At 41.4% G+C, this 19,938-nt stretch overlaps 1 protein-coding gene across 4 annotated transcripts in view; it reads left to right on the forward strand.

Moving 5' to 3' along the window:
* The window catches only part of LOC115352413 (C-type lectin domain family 2 member L-like), a 10,243-nt gene extending 1,122 nt beyond the window's left edge, over positions 1 to 9,121 (forward strand). For all 4 annotated transcript variants that reach the window (XM_030040553.2, XM_030040555.2, XM_030040552.2 and 1 more), the window contains exons 2-6: positions 807 to 981; positions 1,810 to 1,866; positions 3,912 to 4,093; positions 6,159 to 6,262; positions 7,160 to 9,121. In XM_030040553.2, the coding sequence (XP_029896413.1) occupies positions 813 to 981; positions 1,810 to 1,866; positions 3,912 to 4,093; positions 6,159 to 6,262; positions 7,160 to 7,265 (618 nt within the window). In that variant the 5' untranslated portion in view covers positions 807 to 812 and the 3' untranslated portion in view covers positions 7,266 to 9,121. The remainder of the gene's footprint in view (positions 1 to 806; positions 982 to 1,809; positions 1,867 to 3,911; positions 4,094 to 6,158; positions 6,263 to 7,159) is intronic.
* The last annotated feature ends 10,817 nt before the right edge of the window (positions 9,122 to 19,938 follow it).

Below are 19,938 nucleotides of genomic sequence, written 5' to 3' on the forward strand. Positions count from 1 at the left end.
AAGTGGAGTCTGATTCTTAGAGACATTAAGGCACCGAATTACTGTTAGGAATTTGTGGAGCTGAGGAGGCCTCTTAGGCATGTGCCAATTAACATTAATAACAGAAATACAAGTAAAGATGTTGAAGCCTTTTCTAGAGAGGAGTGGGTTTTTTTTCTTCCCTGTTATAACCTAACTCATGAAGATGAATTGACATTTCTGCACTGACACAATAATGTTTATAGCTGCATGTTCTTTTCTGGGTGACTTTTTCTGTTAAATTTATGTCACCGAAAGTGGGATTTAAGAAGGACTGTGAGGAAAACATCACTCATTGGAGCGAGCACAAAAGGGTACAGTGAACTTAGCTCTGCAGACCCGGTTCAGCCTCACCTGGGAAATTGCCCAAACTTTTCACATGCAGGCAAAACTACTTTAAGCTACATAGTGGTGAAGTGGAAGGCTCTGATTTTTGTGACCTTTCCCTCCTGCCTTGCTATGCCCTATCCCCGCCCTATCACATTGTTCCCATCTGCTCTGTCCTTCCCTTTCCCTCCATTACAGTCCTCATTCCCCATCGCCTCCCTCCCTGGGAAGGAGGATACGTGTCATGTATCTGAGGCCCACCTTTTCTTTTTGGTGGGCCTCAGGTATGTTGCACAAGCTCCTTGTTTTCTACTTGTTTCCTCATTTCTCCGTCCACCCTGCCTTCATCCCCTCAGGTACAGGCAATAACTAAGGCAGCTTTGGGATTTCTACTATTTCCAGTTGTTTACAGACAGTAGGGGAAGCACTCGTTAAACATAGCTTCTTTCTTTGTTTCCCAGCTGTAGATGGAGTCTGAGGATGAACAGGAGGCTGAGACCACCCGGATGGCACAAGCACCTGGTGGGAACGCAGAGTCCGCTAATGTCGAACAAGATTCCAAACAAGAAGTGGCAGCTTGTTCGTGGGTGTGGAGGATAGGGAGGCGCTGTAAAGAGTGGTTCTTCCAGTCAAAATGTAAGATTTTTTTTTCTCTGGTGTTAGGTAAGACACCATCCTGCAGGAAGTCTGAAGTCTAGCTCCAGATCTAGTTCCAGGTCCCCTGGCTTGGACAAGACAAAACCTGGGAGTTTACTTCTAGGCAAAGCTGTAGTCACAAAAATTAAGATAACTGTTACATTTGATCCAAGTGTGAACTGATCCTTTTGTGTGAAGATGGGCATTTTCCCATGTGGTAGTTTACCTGTACGAAGTACTCTTGGATAAGATGTAGGAGGTGAAGCCAAACCTCATTAGAGAAAATAGTTTGTGCCTTTGCAACAGGTGAGCTTGCACATCTGCATTGAAATTTGTGTGTGAAGGACAGCTTGTGACAAAGAGAAAATATTTGAGACTTCAGCCATACTCTGAACCTCAACCTTTAATGTTTGAATTGCGTGAGAACTTTCTCCTGTTTTCCAAACCTGGATGTAGCTTGACTGGAGGTAGTGATGACCTTCGAGTTCTTGGCCTCCAGAGGTCAGTGCTAAGAGGTCTGCAAAACATAGAGGAGATGATAAACTTGGGACTGTGAGGCTTAAATTTGCTAATCTGCACATTGGTGGAAACCTTCAGGGTTTATACGGATCAAAAAAAATGAGAATTAGGTGATAGTTGGCCATTTTATCGAACTGTCCAGTTACATAAATGTCAATTCAGGGAGCCTTGTTTGACTTCAGTAGTGCTTTATATTTACATACTTGGAGCTTAAATGAAAGACTGTCCTGCTGCTGTCTCAATACTGAAATACAGTCTGAGCTTAAGTGCTCATGTATCCAAAACCGTTAATGATCTTCTTTTTCACAGGCCATTGGCTGTGCCTAGTTTTTGGATTTATACTGATGGTCATCATCCTTGCATTTGGTAAGCTTTTGGAACGTTTTCGATTTGAGATATGTTTTCTCTTACTACTGGGCTCCAGGATCACAGCAGTCAAGCACACCAAGATTAGTACTCTGCAGTGCCTGCAGTCAGAAAACCTGGGACTTCCATCACTATTTCAGTTGTTCTGATGTCTGTATAAGGTTGAATAAGTAACCTCCAGGCAGAATTTAGAAGGAGAGAGAACTGTCGCTACAGATAAAATCCAGATGATTTTGTGTTAATTTCCGCCCCCCCCCCCCCCCCCCCCCCCCGCCCCCGGCATCCTTACTACTCGTAAGAGTGTAGTATTTTGCCTGGCCGTGCATGTGGTATATGCTTGTCTTGTCTGTGCTTATGACCAGTAACTTACCTGATTATACTAGCTAGTGCACTAAGTCAGCATCGCATCTCCAGGCATAGACTCCAGGGCTGCTCATATATCTGGTCTTGAGGGCTCCTTTATTGTCACACGTGGAAGACAACTACGTGATATGGCTAGCTTATTTTTTTCACAAATAGTCTTTGGGGGTCATTCTGCCTTTTTGTTTTTAAAAATCCATTTGTGTTACATGCTGTATTTTTAAGAAGAAGCCAGCCCTACCTTCCGCTGGCACGGTGGGGGCCCAGATGTGCTCCCACCGTCCCCCGCAGAACTCACCTGTAGGAGCAAAGGCTGTGCTTGCCGGCAGTGTTACCTGAGCTGAGTCACTGGGTGCATATGTGTCTCAGTGGAGCCTCCACAGCCCCATCTGCACAGGGAGCTCTTGGATCTCTGCATTAAATACATCTTCGGTCTGCCCCCTGCAACAGCATGAGGAACAGTAGTGAGGTCCTCTGCACGTACATGGAAATGAATGGAGGACGATAGTGTCATCTGTCCCTGTTGATTTTCCTTTGCTTTGTTAGGCTTTTATTTAAATGGAATCAGTCACATATTCTTGGAGGGCATGAGGGCAGTGTTCACAGGTGACTTGCTAAGGGGTCTCCAATTATATATAGCAAAGAGAGTAGCTGATTAGAAAGGAAAAGAGAGCAAGCGGGGCCACAGCAGGCTGCAGAGTCTGGGAGATCAATTCACTCTGGAAGCCCCTCTGCTCACATAACGGCCAGTTACTTTCATTTCAGTATTAGCCATCCCCAAGCTTAAGCAGTGGATAAATGCACTCTGGGTGCAGAAGGTCTGGATTTGATCCCAGGAAATACACTTTATACACTGCGTGAGCCTGCGTGTGTTACACAAGACACCTTGCTGCACAGAAAAGGTCACTGTAGCCATTCAGTAACAATCAGGGCAGATTATTTTTGTTTGGAAAATAGAAACCAAAGTAAATGCAAATTAATTCTCTTCATTGCAAGAAATTAAACTCAGCGCTGAAACAAAACAAGCCAGTGAGTCCTGTCACCCCCACAGAGCTACTGTGACAGAAAGAAGGTGAAGAGAGGGCATCAAAATGTGCTAGGGAGCAACTACAATGAACCGTTCTCCAAACCATTATGTCCAAATAATAATAATTTTTACCTCTTCATTAACGGAAAAATTTCATTAGCATCATATCAACATCTAAATTACTTACCTTCACACAGATTTATCACTTAAAGGTCTGATACAAAATCAAAGCAACTTGTCTTCATGAAATATCTCACCAGTTGTAGATATTCAAGCAACTTCATTACTTAAAATGTATTTGATCAATAAATTAACAGTATGAGGTTTTTTACCCTATTACTGGATTTAAAATGCGTCGAGTATAAATCGTCAATTGTCAATGCCTCTAATTCTCTAAAATTCAGGAGTGTTTTCCAAACCCTGCTTATTTTCTACTGATTGTAATAATAGGGCTGCAGCCCCCAGCTCTCACATTTCTCAGCTGAAGAGAGTGCCTGAAAGGCAGGGAAGGTTGGGACCCTTGCACTTCCTTTGGCTTCTCTTCTGGCATCTAGTGTGGCATTGGCTTTCCAAAAAAATCTACATTTTATGTTGAGTTATGCTGATAAATGCTAAGATTTTACCAGGTAGAAATTTTGTTCTTTCTTTTCCTTCCCAGTTGTAAAACCTGAGACATCTCACCACGGAAAATTTCCTCCTGAACAGTGCCCCAGCGAGTGGATAGGTTACAAAAATAAATGTTATTTCATCTCAGAGGAGGAAAAAAACTGGACATCTAGTCAGACCTTCTGCGCTAAGAATGAATCCTTGCTAGCCGTTTTCGAAAACCAGGAAGAAATGGTAACGGGAAAAAAAAAGCAACAACAAAACAGAACACAACTTCTGTATCTCCCTCTTTCCTGGACAAAGCTTTCATTTTTTTTTTTTGCGTGCAATGCTTATCCTTTAAATCTTTGTAAGATAAGTAACTAAGCTGTGTGAATTCAGGTAGTGGGAAGACCATCTGCTTTGGTGCTCTGCTTTGGTGCCTGGATTTGACTTGAATGACTATGAAAAGGTCTTTGTTATGAATTAGTTTGCTTAGTTTTACTTTTCTGTCCTATGGACCTTCATCTTCAAAGAAGGTATGAATTTGTCCAACATCCAGTACAGCCAAATGAATGAATGCTTTGGTTTCTGTAAGAAACCAAACATTTAAAACCATTTCTCAGCGTAGTGGAAATTATCCATCTTTATCTGCTTGCATCTGATTTTAGATATGCCTTAATGCCTCTTAGAGGTGTGTGCTTGTACCAGTGGTGGGAATATACCCCTGCTGAAGCTGGTTTGGACATTTTCTCATGCTATTAAGTTTGTTAAAATATTTTGATTTGCCTGTATTATGGTCCAGTTGCATTGAGTTGGTGAATGCTAGTGACTTCTCCCTGCTGCATGCTACTAAAACTGTAATATGCTCTTACAGATCTGCTGTCTTTTGAGTATTGTCAATGAGAAACTAGTTTCATCAAAAAGTTAGTTTTTAGATAGATTGACATTTGAGCTTTCTTGTTACTGTGATTGTTGAATAGAGGTCAAAAGGCTACTTTTCTGGTTGGCTGATACATATTAGTGGTGTAGCAGATATTGAGATGGAGGAAACCTCAGTGAAATTGCACAGATCAAGTCACATCTGAATTTGACTTGAGCTAATAAATATTTTTACAGCCACAAGAATTTCAACAATGAGAAAGACGCAGGGCCTAGTTCTTACTTCATGTATGAGTCCCTTACTCAATGTGGTCTCTCATTTTATCCCATCATCAGACCGCTTTCTTTGCCAGTAATTCCAACCGTATTTGCCAGCTTGTCCCCTCTCCACAAGCCCCTTCTGCATTGCTGCCCTGTGACTGATCACCTCTTACCAAATTTGTAAACGCCTCTCTTCCTTATGCATCTAAAAGCTTCACTTCTAATTCAGTGCCTGTGATACTCAGCCGATAATTGGCTATGCAGAAATTGGTGTTATTTAAATTACTGCTTAAAAACCTTACACCTACAAACTGTAAACACAACTTATGAAAGAAAAGCACAGGAACACTGACATTGGCTTACTGGGCCAGCTGAGTGCTCTGTGGCATGCGTTGTCTGGTCTCCAGCACTGGATAACATGAGCCACACCAGAAGAAGGTACACCAAAAAACTGCAGAAATGGCATTGGGACCATACTGAGACAGTTTCTTCTGAACTGTATTGAATTCAAGTTGCTAGAGGAGAGTGGAGGAGTATAAGGGTGCACTCTCTCCATGTCCATTAGAGTCCATGCTGACAGCTAATATTTATCTCATTTTTAAGTTCACTGAGTCTACTGATAGCTTGTCGCAGGGAATTCTGTAATACTAACCCATTGCAATTGCTGTTTCTGTTATCTTCCCTTGTTCTTTGCTGTGTTTGATACAGGTTGTTGCAAACTTCTGGAGCAGTGAACTGTCTTTTGCTCTTTTTATCTGTACATCCACAGACAAAAAACTATAAATTACTTAAACAATAATTGGGAAGGGGAGGAGTTCCCATATGCCCACTTGAAATGCAGGAAACACCTGTATGTATCAGCCTATTTAGACCAAGCTGCATATGTAGAGATTGATAAACATATATAGACAGACACGACCAATACATGGTTTTGGGGTATTTTTGTGTGTAGTGAACAGTAATAATTTTCAAGGGTATAGAATTGAATAACTTCACTGAAGTTTATGATACTACAAGGGTCAGTTCAAAGGCAGAATTAGGCTCTTAACTCTCAGTGAAATGCTTATGAAAGTGTTATAGATGACAGTAAAAGTCACAGGAGGAATTTGCTTCTTGTTGTGAGAGCTCATGTTGACAAAAAAAAAAAAAGGGTATGTGTTTTGTTTTTTTTTTTTAGCGTTCTTTAACTAAGCGTTTGAAAATAGATGACTCCTGGATTGGATTGCGCAAGAAAGGTGAAAGCTTCTACTGGGAGAATGGTATTGCCTTGAAGGTGGACTCGTAAGTTCCTTGTGATTGTCTAACACATACTTAAGCGAATGTAGAATTAGGGTTTGCAGCACAATGTTATTTCTATCAGGATTCTTTTTTTTCCTATGATTTATAACTGTGACTTTGAAAATGAACTCTTGCAGTTATTACTGATCTAACTCCAATAGCATCAATGTAGAGAAGTCCCTGATTCAAGAAGGGGCTTTTGGTAGCTCAGCACATCAAGTTAATGTTATTGATTATCCCTATTTACCTTAATTTATACATATTTTTCAGTAGATAATATAGTCACTTCAATCTCTTTTTCAGATCTTCAGAAATTTTGATTTCCAATGTGATCCTTTGTGCTCGTCTTCCTGAAATACACAATATCTAGCAATTATACATACATTTTTTAGGGATGAAAGAGAATGAAATGACAGGTGGGAGGGAATAATCATCCTCAGATGGGTTAAGCAGCTTCATAAGAAAAATCGTACCTGCTTTAGTGAGTTTGTCACAACCTGCAGACAACCCAGATTTTTCCCTCTATTTATATTAGAAAATGTGTGGGCTACAACAGCTCTGCATCAGGCACATCAAACAGCAGTTGCCCTTGTCTTGGTCTATGTCCTAGCCAGGATATATCATAAGCTGTCTTTTGTCTTTCCTTCTGTTATTGTATGATACCTGGCATGGACTGTTCATAGAAATGGAGGTTCATGCAACACTGCGTGAGCTAAACAGGCTTTTCAAATGTGATTTAGCACTCACCTTGCTTTTAGCAGCTGAAACTACCATATCACAGGGGACCAAAATCAACTGGAAACTACTTTAGCAGAAGTTTTGTTTTACAGCAGGCTAAAATATTTGACTCAGTAGTAGAAATTATTTAGTAATCACTATTTTCTTCCTGTATTTTTTCAGGTTCCAGATACGGAATCACTCGGAGTGTGCCTACTTGGATGCCTTCACTATTTCTACATCAGCATGCTCTTTGCCCAGGCGCTGGATCTGTGTCAAACTTCCCTGAAGCGAGGACTTCAATCTTCATTTGATATGGGCGGTTAAAACACATCCATTGTACAGTCACTTTGGATTGTGCAGCCACACTGTGTCAGACCATCTGGAAGCCTAAATCTGAGAGAAGAGCATTTGTCTTGTCTTCCAAAATGTACTTCTAGGTCTTCTCTCCTAGGGCAGAAGAGGAATGCATTTAGTAATAACCTACAATGGAGTCTACCAGTGTTGGCTGACAAAGCTGAAGATTCAGTGGGATGCCTGCCAGTCTGTTCTGTGTTCTGCTGCTTCTCAGCATGTGACCTTGGGGATACACAGCAGCCAGGGACAACAGTCAGCCAGCACACCTACAGAAACAGTTCAATGAGGGCTCTTCAGTTTTCTCCAAAAATGCCTTGTGCTCTTTGCTGAACTTGGTACTGACTGACTATTTCAGTACAACATTTCCCTATCTGCCAGTGTTCTGACCTCACCTTCAGTCCCCATTTGTCCCTTTTACCTCCTTTTGTTTCTGCCCTGACCTATTAATCTTACGGTTTTCCATAAAACTTTTGTTCTTTTAAGTAAACAAATATACTCAGTCTGTACCCTGGCCAATCTGCGGCCATCACTGTCATCAACAATTCCTATGGCCGGGGTGACAGGAAGTTCAGTACTTATCAAAGGAAGGGACTCACAAAGTCTTTCCTACTCCGCCTGGTTTTTCCGTGGGCTTTCATACTAATGGTTACCCGGTTTGTTCGTGCTAAGACTTGAGCTTGTTCAAAAAAGCAACAGGCACCCCCCACCCAAACACAGCATTAGTGACCAGTTGCATTATCTGCACATCTAGTGCACAGTAATCTGAGGAAAAGGGCATGTTCAGATTTTTTTTGTACCCCCTGGAAGCAGTGTGTTGTCTATGCAAAAATCTCCTGCCACTGAAAGGAGAGTGTGGCGTTTACTGATCACAAAGTACAGGAAAAAAATGTTCTGAGCAGACAGCTGTGGCACACTGGGACTTGAGAGCTGCCACCGTTTGCTGGTGCCCCTCTGCCGAAGCTTCCCAGGCATCGTCAGCACAAGCCCTCAGCTGCTCCATTCCTGGGGTGGGTGTGAGGGGTCCACATTAGCTTCTCACAGTTGTTCTGTGTTGCAGAAATCTCCAGCAGGCAGGTAGAGCAGATAGCTGGGGGCAGTAATTTCTGTTGCCTCAGCGAGATGTGCTGGAATTTCTGTTGGAGCCTTTAGCTGGCTGGTTACTGAAAGGACATCAGCAGACGGTTTTGTGTTTCTCTACCACTTGCATCATACCTGCTAATGATGATAGAGTCATAGAATCATAGAATCATTTAGGTTGGAAAAGACCCTTAAGATCATAAAGTCCAACCGTAAATGATGTAGCAGCCTGGTAAGAAATTCCTGTAAAATGACCAATATATATGTGGTGCTAAAGGTGGCAGCTGTGTCACTGAATTACTTCTTGAGATGCTGTATGTAGGGACACTAGTCCTGAATCAAGTCCCACTAATGCCAACTTCACACCCAAGCGCTTCCACGGTCAATTGCACTAAGGTTATCCCTGCTTTACAGGGGTGCAACTGAAGTCAGAACTTATGCTCTGCATTTCAAAAGCTGTGCAGGTCGTTATGTCCTTTATAATTTATTTTGATACAAACAGGATACTAAAAGGAATGTAACGAGTCTCAAGGAGTTGCAATATGGAAGGCCCCCTTACTGACTTGCTGGGAAGGGACTGTCTGCAAGAGGAGGAGGAGGAGGTGTAAGACAGTTTGGGGCTCTTAGCTGCTGTAACTTGCATGTTCCTTCTGGAATTCTGAGAAGGAAATGTAACCAAGAACTGTCGTCAATAAATTGCACTGGATACAACTACAGATTTTGGGTTGTGTTTGTCTAGGCTGAACTAAGCTATTTTCTGGTACCGAAGGCATTCCTCATGTTGGCACTTTTCAGGGATCATTTTTATTGTTAAAGGTTTGACTTGAGATCAGCAGCTTTCAGGCAGCACAAAAAACTGGTATGCCAGTCAGTGATAATTGCACACGGACACTCTTCTTCAGCTTGTTCTTCTGAAATTAGTGTTCAGGATCAGGTGCTGAGGATATATAATAGGCGTACACAGACAACGGCCAAGGGAGGGTATTATCCAAGAGTGACTGATAAAGCAACAGTGACACACTCACACAAGCCTGTGTTAAATAAACAAGCATTGCGATAACTGATTCAAACATTTCTAAACAGAAATGGGAAGGTGTGAATGTATAGTTATGTGTGATTCCTTGAAGTCCAACAGAATTGTCATTTTTCTCATAGGTTCATTCCTAAGCTGCATAAGAACTTGTTAAACAGAACCCTTCCTTCCTGCAAATATCCCAGTTTCAGCTATTTTCCAGCCATGCATGGTAAACTTAAAAATAGAAGACATTTCAGAGAGATATCAATCTCAAAGCCAGTAGTCTTTAGTCTCTGAATAATTTCTATTCAGAGGTCATTGGACATCAAGGTCCTTATTTTTTTGCCCACATTTGAATTTTTCCTCTCCAAAATTATAGATCCTCTTCTGTTTGGGGAAAGGGGAATCTCTCCAACCTGTGTGCATTCTGCAGCATCTTTAAGTAGCAGGTACGGTACTGTATTGTCATTAGAAAGAGTAGTACTGCAGTGGGAGTATATGAATCCAGAGTGATTGAAAGAAATTTCTACTTCTGCCACTTACAGTTAGATGAACAGAGAGCACGATCCACTGCAAAATCACTGGCACTTCCCAAAGACCAATTTTTGCAGGTTACAGAGGCTCACTGAATTGAGTTTGCTCCTATCAGAATCAAAGGTGATGTGCTGCTGAAGACCAGTTTCAAGGAAACAAATGGCTCTGTCCCCAGAAGGAGGGCATTTTCACCATGTGAATTATAAATTCTCAGTATCAAATGAAAGTAAAGGCACTTACAGAAAAGTGTCAATACTTGGACTGGGGAAGAAAACACAGGGAGAGGACTACTTGACCATCCAATGTTCTTAAATTGTATTTTATTCCTATGTTCTGAAGCCTGTATATTCTATATCCTACCTTATAATCTGTATCGTATCTGTATTTTAAATTTCTGTTCCTGAGCTTTCTGTAGTCTGCCTTATCAGAACCTCAGGACCAGCAAGTGTAAAGGCAGAAAAGTGGAACTTCTTCTGGAAAGTAGGAAGTGATGGTTTATATTTTGGGGATGAGAGATTAGCAATGAGAGTGGTGGCAAGAAGGAAGGAAAAGCATTAGTTTACACAGTATGGTCCAACCAACAGGTCAGAAGTAGCCTGTAGGAGCAGCTACTTTCTCCTTGAAGAAGACAAAGAACAACTGTTAGATATCTCCTTCCATATCTGGGTAAAAGAAGCGGTGGGAACAGAGGTAGAGGCCATATGGCTATAACCTTGACATTCAGCCATAGGCTGGTTTGAAGGACATTTAGTAGGGAAAACAGAACAGACATGAGGCAAAAAGTAATGAATGGTGAGGTTTCATTTTATCTGTATGTTGAGATGGCTGGGAAGCTGATGAAATACAGTCGTCTTGATTTTCTTGTGGCATTAGATGGGCTTGATTTTTCTTGCGTTAATAAAAGGAAAAATGACATCTCAGTCATTTTCTCATAATTTGCTCCCCTGGCGAGTCCCATTAGGGCCAAGGAGGCTGAAGCCATGAAGGTGAATGTCCCGTACAATCCATGTGCATATATATGGAGCTGAGGCTGACCTGAAAAGAGATGGTCTTCACCAGTGAGACCTGAGCGATGTACACAGGCACCTCCGTGAAACCATCAGTGCTACCCTGTCGCTCAGTGGGCTCTGAAGTGTGAGGAGCAGCAGGGACACCCTGAATGCGGACAAAGGAGTCAGCAGGAGGCAGAGTTAGGAAACACAGAGGAATGGGAACAGAGTGGGACATACTATGGCATATAGCAATGGCTTTTGCACTGGTAGAGGATGAGGAGTTGCCCTGCCTAGCCACCAAAAATTTGAGAGGAAAATTCACCCCAGGTATTTTAGTATGGGATACTTGGTCCTTGGAGGGTCTAGCTTCTCATTACTGCTTATAGGGGAAGCCTAGACATAAAACTTAGACTACATGCCTGCTTTTCTGGCACTTGTAATGTTAAGTGAGATAAATGTAACTCTATTTGATGAACTCCCACTTTCTGAAAAACTGTCCGGTCTCACTGAAAACCTGATAGCAACCACTACATTTAGTTTATCTGGCAACTGCTTATGTCACATGCAATAATCCTGTTTCTGCTAGCACTAACTGAAAACTCTCTAGATTGTGTGGTTCTAGGGATCCCTCTGGACCTAGAGGTTTTAGGGTTCAGAAACCGCAGTGACTGTAGCACCCAGCAATGCTGCACACAACTTCTGAGGTTTGATGTTCTCACACCTGAACGGGGTGAACATCACAGCCCTCCCGACAAGGCGGGTCAGCCAGGTCTCACAGCCCCCGTCACTCAGAGAGGGGAAAAAGAGGGGGTGAAGGAGAAACGGCCTGATGTGCGGCACCCCAGCAGCCAGGCTGTCTCATTGCCATACACAGTGATGTGGCGGCTGCTGGGGCAGGGCTCTGACAAAAGCAGCCGCGGGAGTTTTTCCCCTTGTGTCAGGGCTGAGGGCTATTTACACCCACAGACACCTTCCTTCCTTCCTTCCCTTGTTGACCCCCATACCCCTGGGGGGGCCCTGGAGTCCCCTGACAGGGGCACACGTCCCGGTACCCCTGACGGTCCCCTGGGGGGGGGCATAACATTTAGTGCAGGAACAAGCACACGTGTGAGAATTATGCCTGGGTTCTGATTCTCCAACTTTCTATCCCCTTTGTAGGGATTCCTGCTGTAACAAAGAGAGCACCAGCTGGAAATAAATTGCGGGTTAAAGAACTTGTGCTGACTGTGACATGGTAGGTGCTGCAAATGGAAAGCATAGAGAAGAGATGGGTGATTTATTAAGACCGTAGACATTTCTAACGCCGATTCCCAAGGCTTCACCTCTGACTTTGTACCAATGGATCTGCCAGCCAGCCCTGATGCAGCTGGAAGTGGATGTGACAGGCGGTGCTCACCTCAGCCCTGGCAAGGAGAGGATGGAAACTGCCCGTATGTAGACACTACCTCCGCTTCCTGCAGCAGCCATTTTCGTATTATTCGGAGAGTTAAAGGTTGCTGAAACCACAGTGGTATTTGCTGGTAGCTCAAATCAGGTCATCTAAAAGCTTCCTCAGACACTATTTGCACTGTTTTTCTTAAAATCATTCACCAGTAAGAGCAAGGCTACTAAATCCAGACCTATTTCCCAGGATGAAACAGCTTTATGTTGCTTAGGAAACGTAACACATTAGTCCAGGCTGCATTGGAGAAGGCAAAATTAAGAAGGAAACTGCAGAAGCAATCCGAAGGCAGAGTAAGGGGCTTTATGGAAAAAGGGTGTCAGCCTCCGGCTTCTTCTGACATGGCGAGATCTGCTCGTGATCATAGTGCTAGCAGATGAGAATGGTTTTGAACTTGTGAACACAAGGCCACAAAAACATGTGTAACCCAATAAGAACTGCTCTGGGAACTAGTAATTTGAAACATTTGCAAAATTTGTTTGCTCATGTTTTTCTTTCGACTGTATGAGAGCATCGACATTCTATTAAAGCACCTTTACTGTCCTTTGATCTGTATCATAAAATCTCTAGGTAGTTTCCTGCTTCTTTACATGGCATCAATGTTATTTACATGATTTTTACCTTAACTTACACGAAACATGTTTTGAAGTGGAATTTTGAGAAATGTGGTTTTTCTACATGTTGCACTGTAACAACGTTTGCAATACCATTAAAATGTTTACAAAAATAAATGTTACTGTGTTGCAGGGTTAAATGAGTTTATTTTCCCAACACATCTATCTGAGTGATAGCAAACCACTCAGATCTGCTAAAAACATAGTTGGCTTTAGGCATGTAAAGATATTTCTCAGACATAAAGCCCAAACACTGCAAAAAGTCTCCACCAATTGTGTAATCAGAAACTCTGAGTTCTTGTGGTTCAGGATTTTCATAGCACTTTTATAGCTTATGGGAAGCATCATTGACTTAACAATATTATAACATAGAATCACAGAATCATTTAGGTTGGAAAAGACCTTCAAGATCATCAAGTCCAACCATCAACCATGCCCACTAAACCATGTCCTGAAGTACTCCGTCTACTCGCTTTCTGAATACCTCCAGGGATGGTGACTCAACCACTTCCCTGGGTAGCCTATTCCAATGTCTGACAACCCTCTCAGTAAAAAAATTTTCCTAACATCTAACCTAAATCTCCCTTGCTTCGACTTGAGGCCATTTCCTCTCATCCTATCTCCAGCCACCTGACAGAGGAGACCAGCACCCACAAGCCAGAGACCAGCTCTGGCTTCAGAGCTAGGAGAACAAAATAGGATGTCAGAAGGATTTACTCAAAGTAACAGCAGAGCTTGTGACCACCAGTTCCTAGCTCTTCCCATCACTGCTGAACATCTACAGTTCCCACTGGTCTGAGAGAAAAGCTGTAGAAGGCCACCAATGTGAGCAGAGCTTTCCTCAGTTTCTCTACACCGTGTTTTAAATTTACTGACTATCTGTGCTGCTTCCTTGCTCAAGCCAAAGACATTGTGGAGCATCCCAGCCACTACAGAAGAGAAAACCTCAGCTGTGCCTTTTACTTCAGGGGTCAGATGAGTGCCCCGCTCATAGCTGCACCGTTGTGTCTTCCCTGTCTTTCCTATTACACGACAATGTTATCCCAAACATACATCCCAGAAAGACCCTAAGGTAGTCTGCCGCAGAGCAGAATTGGGAAATGCAGGCAGCCTGAACTCACATGCACAGCGTGGGCACACCAAGCCTGCTCTGGGCTTCAGGCTATTCACAAAGCCTGCCAGTCCAGCTGCCATAGGGGGTCTGTTCTTAGCTCTCAACATAGTTGGAAAGAAAATATGTAGTCTGATGAGGAAATTGTAAGAAAGATCTCTCTCGTTTGTGCTTTGTCCAAAGGTAGATCTGAAGATGCTTTGCTCGTGTGCTGAGGCTTCTTCTCTCAACCATACAAAAACGTTACATGGGACGTGTAAGGCTCCCTCTCTTCAAAAACATCAAGAGCAAAGGCACATCTGACTGTGGCCTCAAACCCCAAAATCACATCAGGAATCTCACCTCCCCAGCTGGAAAGAAATACAGAGATTTGACAGTCTGCAGTCAGTGTTTAGGAGAGGGAAGTGCATAACTTACCAGAAGTCACATCCCATGACCGATCTGATGCTTCAGACCTCTGTGTAAACACAGGAACAGTGCATCTGCACCTTGTGTTAACTGTTGCCAAAACCAGAAGAAGCACTTTACTCTTCAAAGAAATCTGCAGTGTAGAATGATAGCCTCAAAACAACAAAACTGAGACTGGCTTTGTTTTACAGGAGGCCTAACACAAATTTGATTCCATGAAGAGCAATTAAGTGAGGCATAAATTCAGTATAGGCAATATATTCTCAGAGAACTGACAACTTATGTGTGCTGCCAGTGGTGCTGCGAAGCCAAAAAAGAATTTCTTATTTTAAATGTCCTTTTCATTTTCCTTAAGTCAAATCTAGAAGCACTTATTATCCATCCTCAGGTATTTCTTAATATAATTGCTGAATTTCAAAGACGAGATAAAACCATTATAAGCCCATGAACAAACACACAAATCACATTTATAATGGAAACTTATTGTAAATCTCAGCCGAGGATTTATGAATTCCTATGTGAAGCTTCATTCTACATGCTAACCACAGTAACACATGCTGGGGAACTCACTTGTGTTTGTGGTGGTGATGGTAATATGAAGAGAGAACACACTTGTCTGAGACTTCAGCTAATGACCAAAGCTCACTGAATTAGAAGGGAAAAAGGGCAATTTTGGAAGTGTCCATGGAAAGTTACCTTTCTAAAAAATTTAGTTTCCAACCAGCTCTATTAGACATATTTCTGAATAGTTTTGCATAGGAGCAATCTCTTAGGCCCTAACTCAGTAAGACAATTAATGAAATACAAAGCATTACACAGCAGGCTTGTTAAGTAGCAAACCTTGGGTTTGCTGAGAATTTCTGTGCTGGGCAAACTCCTCTTTGAATGAAATGTCAATATGCCGTAGTAACATTTTAGTGTGTGACCAAGTATCATTGATTGAGCATAAGCATTTCTAGTCTGTCATTTGTGATAATTTTAATAATAAATGAAGGAGCATTTTAATTCCAGGCTGAGGTCACTGCTACTAGCTGCCTATACGAGAGGCTGACATGCAGAAAGATGAGAGCTGACAACACTCAGGGGAACGATCTCTCATAGTTTCATGGAGGAGTTGTATGGATGGGGACAGAGCTTGAAGGGTCTGCTTCTCTTACAAAAAAACTATGGAAGTGTACAAAAGCATAAAAAGAATCCTGGCCAGTGTTGAGAAATTTGCACATAGAAGATTGGAAAATTTAGAATTAAGCTTGCCTTCAAACTCTTAATGCAGATCTTTTGAGTGTATGTGTACTTTCACATAATTACACACTGCTTTCTGCATGCTGAATAAGTAGTGCAGGTAACACTTCCTCCCTTAATTTTTTTCTAAAAAAACTGCAACTGGATATCATGGCTCATTACACAGAAATACTCTATTGGTAATTATAAATAGAAAATTCTGAACTACTATGAACCTATCATTAAAACCTCATTAATATTTATCTTCTGATAATAGGAAAAGCTAAACAAATAGTGACATTTTGCCGAGAATCTTAAATCTAATCAGCCTAAGCCTATTTACCATATAACAAGACATAATTTTTTTCTTAGTATACTATGCAACATGTCCATTTGTTTATTCTTATTCCTTTTAGATATAATGGCAACACTGACTTTGAGCATATTGCTGTTCTGGTCTCTAAGAGCTGCAACGATAGACGTCAATCAGCTCACAACCTTCTGATGAAGAAGAAACATTCTGATGAAGAAAAAAAACCTCTTTCATCATCATTGCTGAAGTTTCATTGATACAAATCAAGAAGTCATTAGTATCTCAAGGTCAAAGTGGTTTGCTTCTCAGTTTGTTGCCAAAGAATATCTGCTTGATCTCCCTGGACACTCTCGGGGAGCTGCAGTCTAGACAACTCATGTCCCTGTTCTGCCTTGGCTGATGTTTGTCTCTCCAGAGTCAGAGTGATCCCCCTGGTTGCAGCTTGCCATTGCTCTTTCTGGAAGTCCTATGACCATGGACAATTTGAGCAAAAAAAAATCAGATCGCTCTTGCAACTAGCTACATGTTTTACATACAATTTTTGTTTCTTTATTAAAAAATATAACTGTGTGGTAAGTGGAACAAGAAAGGGCTGAGAAGGCAGACAAGAAGCCATGAAGACTCAGAAGACTGCTACAGTATTTGCTAGTAGGAGATCCAAATTAATACCATTAATACAATTAATATAATATATATTATACAGCTGTAGTGTCATGCAAACTAATTCAATCAACCCTTTATTTGGAAAGAAGGCTAAATTAATACCTTGCCCTCACACACAGTATTCAATTCTGTTTTCATATGTAATTTCCCTGAAAAAAGAGAAGGGATTTTAAAATCAGATTCTTCTTTTGCAAGCGTAGTGGGTTAAGGAAAGCACAAAATGGATAACGATTAAAAAAATCATGTGCTTTCATTATGGAAAAAAAAAATCCTCTATTAATAGTTGTGGTCTCAAGAACACCTTACAGAAAGTCAGTACCTTGGAGTGCATGCACAAAAAAAAGTCAATCAAGACAAAAAGCATAATTGTAACTCCAAAGGTCTGGACTGGGAGATTGTTTCATTGTTTTCTTGGTGGAGGCAGAATACTATTAGAGCAGGTCTTTAACTTTTCATTTTAGAAGATGGTGTATGCAGTGGGGTTTGGAACCTTTTGCAAATGGAGACAGTGAGACAGAAAACTGAAAGTTGCTGCAACGTCCATTTTTACAGTGAAGCTATTTTAGATTATTGGAAGACGTCATGTCTTTTCAAGTCAAAACTGATCATCACTAAAATCTCATGCTATGGAGATTTTCCTTTCCAGAGAGAAAATAATTGAACTTTTGAGTTCAGAATTATTCTTCAAGAAATTCCCTTGGATGTGTGAGACATGATTTCCCTCTAAATATCTTTCACTAGTGAACGTATTTAACCACATGACGACAAATCCTTTTCTTTATTTGAGTTTGGATTTTTGGGTGGGTTTCTGGTATAAAGATCAGATTTACTGATTGGAAGCATTCCAGATCTCCTTTGAGACCCTTAAAAACTAGACTCACCTTCTGACATGACGAAATTCCTAAGCAAGTTGCATACCACTCTTGGCAGCTTGGCTGTCTGTTTGGTGAGTTCCTTTAGAAGGCTTGGATGAATAGCACCTGACCTTACCCATTTGGGCCAATTAATTTTGCTGGTTTGTTTCATAACCTCTTGCACTGACCTTCTGAATTGAGACACAGCCTCTTGTGTTGTCCATGAAGAAGATTCTAGTCTGGGAACCTCCCCAAGTTCCTTCACAGCAAATACACATGAAAAAAAGCACTGATTCCCCCCCCCCCCCCCGCCCCCCCCCCCCCCCCACTGTGTGCCCTTATCTATAAACTGATCATCTGTTGCCTTACAGACCTTTTGGCAGGTTCCCTGCACCTGAAGAAGGGGGGATTTGTTATTTTTATGTTTCTTGCAAGCTGCTTCTTAGTCTCTTTCTTGTTTTGCTTTATTGTGTTTTCATATTGAATTTTATAGAGTTTATGGTCCTCTCCTTTTGCTTCATTTCAACACCTACCTTTTTGGGTTGGCTTCTTGCTCTTCATAGCCTTTCTTGCCTGTTTGTTTAGCTCTGCCAGCATCGTCTGGATCTATCATCTCAGTAAAAGGAATATAAATATCCTTCCAAAATAAAGAAAAAACCCAAGAGGTTTTGACTTGGATTCACAACACCATGTTGCCAAGAAAGGATGCTTGTTTGCCTTTCCCAGAATTCAATTTGAAAGCTCTTGTTTTCAGTTAGAAGCATAGATTGGACTTCACAAAAGAAAAGGAAATGATACAGCATTTTATATATGCACGTAAGCAGTAGCTTTGAAGTTTTCTTTTTGCTGAAATAAAATGTGAAGTGTGAAGTCTGTTTGAGAAACAAGAGGCAGGATGAAAGAAAGACAAAGCCAGTTCTCTGAGCTTGCAAAAATAAGAGGAACTAGTTTTGTGATCTTGTAAAATACTATGCACCTCAACTGTAAGTACACATATACTCAAAAAAATCCATGTGGACGCTCGTGATTAAATATAACTGTGCCTACATTTTCCTGAATTGCTGCCCTGGCTTGATGTTTGGAGCCAAGTTGCATGCTTCATCCTTCTGTTGAGACAGTGATCTACATTTTCAAGGCTGTCTCTTACCTTCATCCCTGCAACATCGGTATTGGGTTCTACTGCCAAACTGTGAACAACCTTGAGCTTAACTTAACTTACTAATTTATTTAATAAACAGCTCTGTGTTTTTCCCTCTGGCCTCTGCCACAGCTGGAAGACACTTCCTGTAAATGTCTTACTCCTTGACTTTCTTCTGGTACTTTCCCAAAGCTCTCCTCTACTACCGTGGAACTAAAACCTCAGTAATAGCTTAGCTTAACTTTTATGGGATCACCACCCATCATGCACAGCATTATTGGCTTACCCTTCTTGTGTTCTCCATGCTCCCCCATATTCCTTCTGTATCCATCTCATTGGCATATCTTTTTGTAGAAGTAGCTAATAAGCTTTGACAAGGTAAAATCACCATCTTGTCATACATTTGTATGGTACTCACCGTTCCAGGACAGTGTTGCTGCAGTACACAAAATTAATAATAATGCCATCCTTGGCAGAATTATGTCAAAAAACCCAGATCCTTGAAAATACTATAACAAGAAGGGCTGCTCAAAGATTAATATTTTGCTGCTACATAGGATTTATTATGCATGTTAATTGGCTGTATCATTATTGGCTGTGTGCTGCATATATGCATCAATTGCTTGGTTAATTTTTGAGAGGGGATGTTATTATTCTTTTTAGCCTGAAAGACTGTTTTTGCTTTCCTTGGGTGGGTTTTCTGCAATCTTTCTGTGTAGATATACTTCTACTCCAAACTTTAAAAAACTAGTTTAAGAGTGTAAAGGGGATTTAGTACAAGTGAAACAAAAGACTATAATATTCAAACAGTGTATTTACCAGATACTTGACTTTTTAAAACTGGTTTGTTCCTGTGCAGGAGGATAATCCACCTAGGAATCAATTTCTGTCATTATTTCCATGGGTGCTCCCTTGTTATTCTTTTTAAGAGCTTCCTGAGACAACCACAGGATCCACTGCCTTTGATTTACTAGAGTTTTACATAGCTTTGCAAATATACAAGAAAAAAAGGAAAAAGAAAAATAATATATACTGGTAAGATGGTTGTGGTGGGTTGACCTTGGCTGGCTGCCAGATGCTCACCCAGCCACTCTCTCATTCCCTCTCCTCGACAGGACAGGGGACAAAATAAGACAAAAAAGCTTGTGGGTCACGATAAAGGCAGAGAGATCACTTGCCAGTTACCATCATGGGCAAAACAGACTTGACTCGGGGAAAGTTAAT

The sequence above is a fragment of the Aquila chrysaetos genome, chromosome 17 (genome assembly GCF_900496995.4).
Source record: "Aquila chrysaetos chrysaetos chromosome 17, bAquChr1.4, whole genome shotgun sequence".
NCBI lineage: Eukaryota > Metazoa > Chordata > Aves > Accipitriformes > Accipitridae > Aquila > Aquila chrysaetos.